Source organism: Vanellus vanellus, assembly GCF_965231255.1.
Source record: "Vanellus vanellus genome assembly, chromosome: 24".
Lineage (NCBI taxonomy): Eukaryota > Metazoa > Chordata > Aves > Charadriiformes > Charadriidae > Vanellus > Vanellus vanellus.
In genome coordinates, this window is record NC_138929.1 from 1,350,606 (window position 1) to 1,362,466 (window position 11,861).

At 70.7% G+C, this 11,861-nt stretch overlaps 1 protein-coding gene across 1 annotated transcript; it reads right to left on the minus strand.

The window, feature by feature from the left end:
- Nucleotides 1–974: 974 nt before the first annotated feature.
- RAPGEFL1 (Rap guanine nucleotide exchange factor like 1) lies at nt 975–8,214 on the minus strand (the record flags this gene model as incomplete). Its single annotated transcript, XM_082494964.1, has 15 exons — nt 975–1,099; nt 2,053–2,107; nt 2,390–2,454; nt 2,550–2,637; nt 2,903–2,953; nt 3,045–3,135; nt 3,225–3,403; nt 3,496–3,618; nt 3,767–3,864; nt 3,950–4,117; nt 4,307–4,419; nt 4,696–4,793; nt 4,865–5,015; nt 5,406–5,484; nt 7,800–8,214. The coding sequence occupies 15 exons, from the start codon at nt 8,212–8,214 to the stop codon at nt 975–977; spliced, it is 1,899 nt and encodes a 632-aa protein (XP_082351090.1).
- Between the last annotated feature and the right edge of the window lie 3,647 nt (nt 8,215–11,861).

Here is an 11,861-nt window from a genome sequence, read left to right on the forward strand (position 1 = left end):
TTCTGCGGCCGCCATCTTGGGAAGGTCAACCCCCGCCCGCGGCAGGAGTGCACGGTTCCGCGGGCGTCCAGAGGAGCGAGGGGCGCGCGGCGCCGCCGGGGGGGTGATTTCCCGCTCTGGGCCGAGCCGTCGCTGAAGGCCGAAGGTACCACGGCCGAGCTCGGTTGCCGCCGCTAGCGCGGCTTGCCCGCCATCTTGAGAAGGTCGGGCGGAACTGGCGGCCGCCATATTGGGGCCGGACGGAACCCTATCGCCGCCATGCCGGGAAGGTCGCCCCGTGTGGCTCCGCGCCGTCGCCATATTGGGAAGGTCGAGGGTACGTCCCGCCCCCCCCGGGGGGACGATTCGGTAACGGATCGCCCCGGGGCAGGGGGGGGAGAGAGTCCGTGACCCTCCGGTCCCCGCTGCTCCCGGCATGACCTCACCCAGCAGCACGGTTATGACGTCACTCGCCAGCATGACATCACGCGCCGGGACAGCCTTTTACTAGGGCTCCGCGCCCCCCGCCCCCCCCGGGGCTTTAATTTTATTTTTTTTTTTTTCCTTTTTTCCTCCTTTTTCTTAAAAAATAAATGTACAATTCCGGACGGTGGTTCGGTACAAAATATACACGTCTGGGGGGGGGGGGGCGGGGCGGGGGGGGGGGGGAGGGGAGGGGGGCACGTACAAAAATAGAGGGGGGGGGGGGGATGGGCCACCCGGGGGGTCCCCCCATCCCAGCCAGGGGGAGGGGCGGGGCGGCAGTGGGGGGCCGGGGGGAATGGGCGGGGGGGCTGCACCGGGGGTCCCCAAACCCGTACCCCCCCCCCCTTTCACCCACCAACCCCCCCAGTGCCAAGAGTGGGGGGCAGTGCCCCACTGCGCCCCCCCCCCGCCCCGCCGGGGCCCCGGGGCAAAGTGCGTCAGTGCTGGGGGGGGCCGGGCCCCCCCGGGGCGGGCGAGGGGGGTCCCCGCGGCGGGGGCCCCCCCGGGCCTCACTGGCCGCCGGGCTCCAGCTTGTAGGAGAGCTCGAAGAGAAGGTTCTGGTTGTCGATGACCCGCAGCTGCCGCACGTAGGCCTTGGTCTGCAGCCGCCCCGGGGACGCCTCCAGCTCCAGGCCTGGGGGGAGCGGCAGCCCCCGGACGGGGACGCGGCCATGGGGACGGGGATGGGGATGATGGGGTGGGGGGGGGACGGGGATGGGGATGGGTGATACAGGGATGGGGACACAGGGAGATGGGGATGCGGGGATGAAGGAAGGGGATGGGGATGTGGGGATGGGGATGCGGGGATGAAGGAAGGGGATGGGGATGTAGGGATGGGGATGCAGGGATGGGGAGAGAAGGGATGCAGAGATACAGGGATAGGGATGTAGGGATGCGGGGATACAGGGATAGGGACACGGGGAGACAGGAAGACAGGGATGGGGATGTGGGGGCATAGGGACACAGATGCAGGGAGACAGGGATGTAGGAACACAGGGACAGGGAGACAGGGATGGGGATGCAGGGATACAGGCATGCAGGGAGACAGGGATGAGGATGCAGGGGCGCAGATGCAGGGACACAGGGATACAGGGATGGGGAGACAGGGATGCAGGGATGTGGGGATGCAGGGCCAGGGAGACAGGGATGGGGATGCAGAGATGTGGGTATACAGGGATGGGGATGCAGGGATGGGGCCGTAGGGATGAAGGAAGGGTATGGGGATGTAGATGTGGGGACGTGGGTATGGGGATGCAGATGCAGGAGGGGGATGGGATGCAGGGATGGGGAGGCAGGGATACGGAGAGGCAGGGATGCAGGAAGGGGGATGTGGGGATGAAAAGATGTGGGGATGAAAAGATGTGGGGATGAAAAGATGTGGGGATGAAAAGATGTGGGGATGAAAAGATGTGGGGATGCGGGTCCTGACACATCTCCCCCCGGTCCCACAAGGCCAGCACCGGGGGTGGTGGGGCCCTGCACACCCCCCTCCCACGGGGTCAGCCCCCTCCCGCAGCGCTGGCCCCTCACCCCCGCCCGGCCGTGCCTGTGGGGGTCCCAGACACCACCTCACGCCCCCATACTCACAGAGTGGGCGGCTCCGGTACTTTCGGATGGTTCTCACTTTCTCAGCGATGCAGTGCTGGGGCAGAGAGCAGCCCCCCATCAGCCCCCGGCCCCCCTGGGGACCACCTGCCCCCAGCACCCTGGGGACCATCCCCCATCCAGGACCCTATTGCTCACCCTGAGGCATCTCCACCACCAGAGACCCCCCCCAGGAAGCACCCCTGGGACCCTGCACCCCCCCAGCCCCCCCCAACCCACTGCAGGGACTGGAGGGTCACAGCCCCTCCATGGGGTCCCCCTTTCCTGGCTTCACCCTGGGGGTCCCTCGGCCACGTCCCCCCCAGCGAGGGGCACCCACCAGTTTCTCCACGTTGACCAGCCCATCCAGGAGGGTCTTGCTGCCTTCGTGCAGGAAGGTCAGATCTGGGGGGCGAGCAGGGGGTGAGGGGGGGCCCCGTGGGGCAGCAGCGGGACCCCAGCCCATGTGGGGTGCGGGCAGCCCCCGTGCCCCCCCTCACCTTTGAGGATGAGCGGCACAAAGGGGATGAGGGGGGGTTTCATCTTGGCCAGCACCTCTCGGTAGGTCTTGTGGTTCCTGCAGGGGTCCTGGGGGGGGACGGGGGGGGTCAGGGCTGGGGGGGCGGCTCCCCATGGGCCATGGGTGACAGCACCTTGTCCAGCCTGCCCTGGACCCCCCTGCCACGGGCACAGGGCTGTGCTCATCACCGGTGGTCTGGGGGGGCAAGGACACCCCAGAACCATGTGGGAACGTCCCCTGCCCACTCGCTCGCCAAATATGCCCAGGGGAGGAGGGGGGGGGGGGGGCACAGGGGCTCCCCCAACAGCCACGGGGTGCCCCGGCACCTCTCACCGTCAGATTCTCGAACTTCCGAAACAGGTTCTTGAATTTGCCCGGGAGCTTCTGCAAGACAAGCCCAGGGGGGGCCATGAGCACCGGGGGGGGGCACAAGAGCAGCCGGGGGGGTGGTCCAGGGCACCCCACAGCCCCTTACCTCCCAGGTGAGGCGCAGGCGGCTGATGGCGGCGTTGTTGAGCCCGATGATGATGGCGTAGAAGGAGAGCATGTCCTGGTTCTGCTTGCATCTGGGGGGGGTCAGGGGAGGGGAAGAGGGTGAGGGGTGGGCTGGGGACCCCCCCCGCCTCTGCCTCCGCACCCCTGGCCCCGCACTCACATGGCGGCGATCTTGATGAGCTTTTTGAGGAGGTGGGCGCGCTTGCCCAGCGACTCGCAGAGCAGCAGCTCGGTGCCCACCCAGTGCTGCACTTCGCTGCACCGCTGCAGCAGCAGCTCCAGGTTGGCCGTTTCCCGCCGGCCCCGCTCCCCGTGGAACACGTAGTCCACGAATTCCAGCTGCCGGGGGGCAGGGGGACACACGCACATGGTCAGGGCCCCCCTGCCATGGCACAGCATCCCCCCCCCCAGCCCCTCAGCCACCCCCCAACCTCGTGGATGCAGCGGAAGAGTTCCCAGTGGAAGGCGGTGAGGTGGTTGGCGATCTCCTCCGGCTCCACGCGGTGGATCTCCGTATCCCCCGGGACCACCTGGATCTCCTCGGGCAGTGGCACCTGCGGGGGGACGGGGGGGGATGAGGATGCTCGGGGGGAGAGGGGGTGCTGGACCTCCCGCAGGAGGGACCCCCTCGTGTGCCCAGGGGTTCACCGCGGCCCCGGGGCCGGGCAGGCGGGGGGGTCCCCGGCACGGCGCGGTGCTCACCAGGGAGTCGAAGGTGTCCCTGGTGCAGGCGAAGAGGTGGCTGTTGATGCCCAGGGTGGTGAAGACGCACTCCTCGCTGGGCTGCAGCACCGCTTTCTCTGCGGGCAGAGTTGCGGGCAGGGGGTCAGCGCTGCCCAGACCCCCACCCCTGCCCGCAAACCCCCCCCCCGGCCCCGCGGGCACCTCCGGACGAGGCCATGGTGACGAGGATGAGGGCGTCCTCGCGGGCGCTCTGCTCCTCCGAGTACTGCAGCTTCTCGGTGACGGAGGTCAGGATGTCCTGCACCGAGGCCGAGAGGCGGCTGCGGATGGTGACGTACGAGTGGTCGGGCATGTACACGCGGCAGAAAACTGGGGAGAAGCCGGGGGGGGGGGCGTCAGGACCATGCCGGACCCCCTGCAGCTCCCCTGGGGTGCTCTGGAGCCCCGAGTGGGGAAACTGAGGCACGGAGCAGGCATGGCCCCTTGCAGGCAGCAGCGGGCCAGGGAGGGGACCCTGTCACCCAGCACCCACCCCGGCACCCGGCCGCGGTCACTCACTCTCGTCGGAGCCCCGGAAAGCCACCCGCGTCTGCAGGCACGAGTCGATGCGGCGGAAGTGCCTGAACAGCGGCTTCACCTGCTTGTTCGGGGGGGGCGTCTCGTCGGCCACCCTGCGGCACCGGCGCGGGGTCAGGCAGGGCCCCCGGCACGACCGGCACCCTCGGGCGCTGCACCCCCAGCCCTGCCAGGGTGCTCTGCCAGAGCCCCCACCCAACTCCTTGCTCGTTACCGAAGGGCTACTGACGAGCTCACGACCCCCGCAGCTCCTGGGCATCCCCAGGGACCACAACTCCTTGTCCCTTCCAGGAACGCCCCGACCCCCCAGGACCCCCTGAACCGCTCTGGGGACCCCCACCCCCCCCGGGACCCCCGTCCCCCCCACTCACTTGAGCTCCACGGTCTCCACCAGCTGGTGCAGTTTGAGGATCTCATCCTCCAGGTCGTGGTAGAGGGACGTGTCCTTCATGATGAGCAGGTAGAGCTCCTGGGGGGGCGAGAGGGGCTCAGGGCGGGGGGCTGTGGGGGGCTGCGGGGGGCTGCAGGGTGGGCACCCACCTTGATCACCTTCCCGGCGCTCTCCTCCTCCTGCAGCAGCCCCTTGTAGGTCTCGAGGAAATGCAGGAGCACGGCCAGCACTGCCCGCTTGCGCCGCAGCCCGGCCCCCTCCTCCCAGCGCGGCGGGGGGCTGCCCGCCGCCAGCACGAAGGTGGCACCGTCAAGGAAGCGCCACGGCAAGGAGGGACCCCGGCCTGCGGGCACCCGCTGCGCCCGGGGCGCCCCTTGTGAGCATCTCCATCCCCACCCCGGCAGCATCCCGCTGCCCACCTTGTGCCCAAAGCCCTGCCCGCCCCCCTGCACCCACACGCCCACCCTCGTGGCACCCCAACTCCTTCCTGGCTGCTCCCATGTGTGTCCCCCCCCCATGGCACCCTGCTGCCCTCCTCCCTGCGACCCCACGGCCACCCTTGTGCCCCCCCTCATGTCCTCCCCATGCCCAACCTTGGACCCCTCCTCACTGCACCCTCGTGCCCACCCTCGTCGCACCCCGACGCCCTCCCCACCCCCCCCACGTCCCCCCAGTGCCCCCCAAGGATATTGCTGGTGCAGCTGCTGCAGGAAGCGCTCGGTGGGCAGGAAGAGCGAGTGCGTGAGCACTATGTCGTCCAGCAGCGACTCTGGGGGAGACGGGGGGCAGGCGTGGGCACCCCACCCCGCACAGCCCCCCCCTGACACCCCCAGAGCCCCCACAGGCGGCAGAGCAGGCAGTCCAGGGGAGGGATGTTAATTCCCGAGGTGATGCCCAGAATCACCGAGCCCCACGCCGGGGCCCCCCCGCACCCAGCGCTGTCTCACAGACCCGCTCCCAGCCCCACGGGGCAGCCGGGTCCCGGGAGAAGCGCGGCGGGGGGGAAGAGGTGCCGGCAGGGCAGGACCTGACCCACAACACCCCGGCACGACTGCCAGCCCCGGCGAGAGCCCGGCTATGGGCAAACTGGGACAGGGCTCAGGGCAACGGGGAAACTGAGGCAGGCAGCGAGGACAGGTGGCAGCGACAACTATTTGGGCAGCCGCGCTCAGGGCACGTGGTGCCGGTGGGGCCGGTGCCCACAGTCGGGCTCTTTGGGCCGGGACAGGCAGCACCGGCCCTGGGGGGGTGGGTTTTGGCACATCACGGCCGGGTGAGCCAAGGGGCCGGTACTGGTGGTGGTGCCCGTCCGGCAGTGCCAACACCGCGACCTTTGGATGAGGCACCGCTCCCTCGCCCAGCCCCGGAGCAACCCTCGACCCCAGGACCGGAGGGGGTCCCCGGGCAGATGGGTGCCCCAGGGGCTGTGCCCGCGTGCCCCAGGGATGCTGCGGTGGGACCCCAGTGCCCCCACTGGGCCCTTTCAAGGCCCGAGGACCTGTCCCCGTGCCGAGCAAACCCCCAGCCGCCCCCTGGGCACCAGCCCGTTAACCCGGCCACGGATCTGTGCCAAGCCGGGGCTGAGGCTCCCCTGGCACCACTGTGCCGGGGCACGGCGCCCACGGGGGATGAGCTGCCGCCGAAAGCGGGACACCGCAGTCTGGGGCACAGGCTGGACCCACCAGCCCCCCCAGTGCTGCAGGGCCAGTGCCCAACGTCCAGCATCCCGCACCCGTGCCGGGGCGGGCAGGGGCACCGGCAGCGTGGGGGCACCCCCAGGGCAGGTACACGGCCCCCAGCTGCCCCACCCCACCTGCCCCGGGTGCAGCCCCCTCCCGGGCTCTGCCTGGGGGGCAGAAGGAGCCAAACACACCCCCTCCCCGTCCCTGCAGCGTGCAGGGTGCAGTCTCCTCCAGCCCTGCCTCAGTTTCCCCATCCCCCTGCAGCACCCACACCGTCCCCCAGAGCCGCAGGGACCACGAGCGGGCGCAGCGATGGCTTCCCCACACCGGGACAGCGTGGCTGGTGGGAGCCCCTGGACCCCCACACCGGATCCTGCCCCCCCTGCTCCCCGCCAGCCCGGGCACCACAGGGCTGGGCCCGGCAGCGTGTTGGTGCAGGCAGGGCCTGGCGCTGCCAGTCCCGTCTCGCTCCTACCCGAAAGTCTCCCTCGTGTCGGGGGCTGAGCCCCACCCCGGCCCCGGCTGTCCCTGGAGTGGGGAGCCGGGGGTGGGTTGGAGTGTCCCACCGCCCCCCCCAGGACACCCCCCCACCGCGGCAGCCGAGCGGGGTCGGCCGGAGCAGGACCCCCGTGGCGTGGGAGCGCTCCCAGCCCGCCTGCGCCCAGCCTGGCTCCCACCCAGCTCCGCGCACCCAAAACCACCCCGGCACGGGGAGCCGCGGCGGGATGGCAGCGGGGCACAGGGAAGGGGTGTCTGCCCACCCCCCCCCCCACCCGCTGCAGCTCCCATCACGGCTAATTTTAGCACCAGAAAAATGTTAAAGATTAACCAGGAGGCTGCGGGCTCTGCGCGGCGCGGTGGCAGTCGGTGCCCGCCAACCTCGGCCTCCGCCGGGCCCGGTGCTGCCGCCGAGCCCCCGCGACGCCCCGTGGGACCCCCGCCCACCCCGCAACGCCTCTGCCCACCCTGACCTGGCGGGGACCCAGCCTGACCTTGTCACCCGCCTGCGCCCTGTGCGGTGCCACCCGCCTCGCCGGGCACCCGGTGTCCCCCACCCCGGCATCCCCCCTCCCCCCGGCATCCGTTCCCCCCCCGGCATCCCCCCCGGCATCATCACCACCTCCCTCGGCATCATCCATCCCCGCATCCCCAAGACAGCAGTCGGGCGCCCATCACACACCCCCGCCCCCCCAGCGCCGCCCGTTGCCGCATCCCACCCCCCCCTCCATCTCAGCATCCCCCAGCGCACCGCCCCCCCGGCGGCCCCCGCGCTCCCCCGCTCCGCGCACCCCCGCAGCCTCTCCCGCCGGTGCCCCCCCAATCCCCATCCCCGGCCCCGGCCGCGCTCCCGGGGGGGTCCCGCAGCCGCCGTGCCCCCCGTGCCCCCCCCGCCCCGCGGTACCTGCTCCGCAGCCGCGGCCGTGCGCGCCGCCCGCCGGCAGCCGCTCCAGCAGCGCGGTGAGGAGCCGCTCGGGGGGCGCGGGCGCGGCGGGGGCGCAGCCGCAGCAGCAGCGGGCGGCGGGCGGCGGCTCCGGGCTCGGCGGGTCCCGGTCGCGGTCCCGGTCGCCGCCCGGGGACGGTTCCTCCGGGGAGCGGAGCGGCGCCTCGGGCGGCCGCAGCTCCAACCAGCGGCCCTCTCCCCCCGGCCGCGGCCCCGCCGGCCCCGCCGGTTCCTCGGGGGAGGCGGGCGGGCGCGACAGGCTCTGCCGCCGCGGTGCCGGTACCGATCCCTGCCCCGCTGCCGTTGCCGGGGCGGCGGCGGGGCGGGCGGGCAGGTGCGAGCCCGGTTTCTTCAGCAACTTCTCCAGCGGCTTCATGGCCGCCCGGGCTGGCGGCGGCGGCGGCGGCGGCGGCGGGGGGGGGCTCAGGGGGCCATGGGCGGCGGGTGGCGGGGCGGCTCCGCTCGGCTCCCGGTCGGGCTCGGGCCCCGGCGCCGCTCCCCGCCCGCCCCGCGCTGCGCCCCGCCGCGCCGCCGCCAGCGCCCGCCCCGCCGCCCCGCCCCGCCGCCGCCCCCGGCCCCGCCGCCGGCACCTGCCCCCCCTCCGCCCCCCCCCCGCCGCACCGGCACCGGGAGCCGACCCGTCTCGGGGATGCGGTGACACCGGGATGCAGCCGCCCCGGCGGCGGCAACGCAGCGGGACGCGGTCCCCCCCCGCAGCCCCGCACAGGTGATGCGTTGCACACCCCCGTACACACGCACCCACACACACACCCCCACAGAACCGTCACACCGGGGGGACGCGGCCACACGGCGTCAGTCACACACAGGGGACACACTGGCAGAGCCCCCGCACCCCCCCCCCGCCGCCATACAGCCTGGCGGGGGGGGGGACAGCCCGCACCCCCCACCCCGCTGTCACACCGGCGACACCATCGCACCCCCGGAACGAGGGACACCGTCTCACACCACCCCCCCACGTGCTGTCACACCCGTGTCACACCCCGACGCTCTCCCCCCCCCCCCCCCCCGTGCCCCCCTGCACCAGCCCCACACCTTGGCGACCCTGGGGCACCCAGGACTGTGTCCCCCCGTCCCCCCGCCATGGCATCCCCTCTGCGGAGGACACATCCCCAGGCACGGGGTGCCCCACTCCTGCCCCCCCCCCCCCCGAACCCCCCCCCAGCCCCGCTGTCTGCACCCCTTCACAGCGTGGGAAAGGGCCGGGGGTGGGTGCAGGACCCCCCACCCCGGCATGGGCACCCCCCGGGGCCTGGGCCGCCCCGCGGGCAGGGATGGGCAGGTTGGGGCAGCTGCCTGCCCCCCCTTTCCCCCCCCTCCGTGCTGCCTGCCAGGCGGGGAACAGGCCCTGCCGGGCTGGCAGGCCGGGGCAGGCGCCGGGGCAGGGCAGGGTGGGAGGTGGCGCCCGCCCGGGGCAGAGCCGCTGTGCCCCCCACCCGCTGGGTGCCCGGCACCCGCCCTGCCCGCAGCCCCCGACCCCACAAACCTATGGCCCTGCGATGACAGCCCCGGGGTGGGACAAGGGGGCACAGGGTGGGTGACCCCGTAGCCCCCGCCATGCCCGGGCAGGCAGTCCCAGGGGATTTGGGGGGATGGAGGGATGGGAGTCCCGGGGGGGATTGAGGGATGGGGGTCCCAGTGGCTCCCGCTTTGTTCCCGCTTCGCCTCCCCCCAGCAGTTGCTTGGCAACTCCATCCCGGCGGCCGTGGGAAAACATCAAAACGTGTCCCCACATCCCCATCCCCATCTGCACCGGGGCCTGGTGGGATGGCACAGCCCTCCTCCGCCCCATGGCACCTCCACCCGCCCCGCTGGGCTGGAGCGCTCAGACCCCCAACATCCCACCCAAGACCTCAAAACACTCCCACCCGTCCAAGTGGCTCCATCCCCTCTGCCAGGGGTGGCCATCAAGGGTGCCCGGCCCCGGGTGCAAGTGTTGCCCGCTGCCCGGGCTGCAGCTGCATGGAGCAGGGCTTCCAAGAGCAGAGGCTGGAGGAGGCAGGAGGGGAAACTGAGGCATGGAGAGGTCATGCTCGCCGGTGGCAGCGGGGCTACAGCCGGGCCACGCAGGTGCCAGGAACCCGGAGCATCGTGCTGTGCTGAGGGCCGCGCTCGCCTCCGGGAAACGCGCCCCAGATCCGGGCCCATGGGCTCAGCCCAGCTCCTCTCCCCCTGGCTCGGCATGGAAAGGGGCACTGCCGGTGCAGAGCAAGCTATTAGCTTAATTAATTTGCTGTTATTTCTCCTAACGAGCTGGGATCTAGAGCAAGGCACTTCCCTCCCAAAGCCCGCGCCTCCATTTGCAGCCGCGTTGCGTTCTCCCGCCCCGGCAGCCGAGCGGGGGGTGCGAAGCCTCCAGGCACTGCTCAAAACAGACCTTGTGTAGGAGGAAAAAATTACACCGAGGGAAAAATCCCTCCCCGAGCCAGCGCCTTAACCCACTTCCCGGCTGCAGCGCTGGGAGAGGGGATCTCGGCATTCGGGGAAGGGGAGAGCCCCCCGTCGAGGGGCTTCTCACCCCACAGCTTCTCCGCAGGGTCTCCGCTGTGGTCCGAGGTGGCCCCTGGATCGTGCTCAGCACTGAGCGCTCTGCCAGGGAGGGAAACTGAGGCTGGGGGTGCTGGCGAGGGAAAGGGCAGGAGATCGGTGGCTCCCGCCTCTGCTGCCCGACCGGCTCTGGGACCCGGCTGTGAGGGCAGGAGCCGGGGAGAGCTGCAGGGGAGGGAGGAAAGGGGCTGGGGCAAGGTGAGAAGGGGGGCAGTTGGGGTCCCCATCCACCCACCCTGCACCGCAGCATCTCTGTCCTTCCCCCAGCCCCGAGCCACCCCTGCCCAGCCTGGGGCCGGCTGCAGGAGGGCAGACCCCACAGTGGAGCTCCCTCAGCACCCCTGAGATGTGGGGAGTGTGCCAGGAGGGTGCAGGAGTGGGGTATGTGCCACCCACCCCCCCACCGTGTGCCATGGGAAGCCGGGCTGTAGGCCAGGAGGCGGCTCTGGCAGCGGTGCCGAGGCAGAGGGAGGCAGCGGCAGCACAGAAGCGCGCGGGCGGCAGCGCCCACACCACCTACACACCACTTGTTCCTTCCCGAGGAGAGGAGAGGAGAGGAGAGGAGAGGAGAGGAGAGGAGAGGAGAGGAGAGGAGAGGAGAGGAGAGGAGAGGAGAGGAGAGGAGAGGAGAGCTCACTTCTGCACTGAGCCCCCGCTGCCGGGGCAGAGCTCGGCCTGGGGACTGGCTGTGGCTGCTCCCCGGGGACGCCGGTGCGAGGGCAGCTGGTGCTGGCCATGGAGGAGCCGCTCTTCAGTCCCACCAGGAGTTCCTGGAGAGGGGAGAGCAGCTCCCAGCACATAGCAGAGCTTTCCAGCAGGGCAGTGGAAGGGACGTCGGTGCTCCCTGGGAAACACACGCTGTCCCTGCAGGTCTCAGCCCGAGGAAAGAGAGACAAGAGAGCCTGCTGCTTTCTAAAACGTATTCTCATCTGCGTGCCGATACAATGCTGGTTACAAATGTGCACTCCTAAGGGACAGGAATCCAAATAAACAAAACCAAAAACCCATCACAGTGTTGTAAGGTCCAGGACTCGAGTCATGCGACCGATATGTTAATGATACATTTCAGCCTTAAGGCAGAGAAACAGGTACACTTAAAACATAGGGGATTTCTGCTTTTAAAACATCGCCTTGACATCTGAAATTAGGTACAAAAGGTCATCGAGTTACAAACAACAAACAAAGAAGGTGTTTCTGCTGGAGAGCCGGGCATGCGTGAGAAGATCTCGACCAGAGCGCGGGCAGGTGGGCCGCTGGGCACCCCTCCCTCGCCGCAGATGGGGACGCGGAGGCCAAGATGCCGCTTGCTTGGAGCGGCCGACGATCCCCCTCTCACCGCGCGGCTTGCGCCGGCAGCTGGCACGTCCCCACGCCGCCCCAGCACGTGCTCGGGGCGAGCGGCAGGAATCGGCAGCCTGCCTTGCCAAGTTTCCTAACGCAATTTGCAAATGGCTGCGA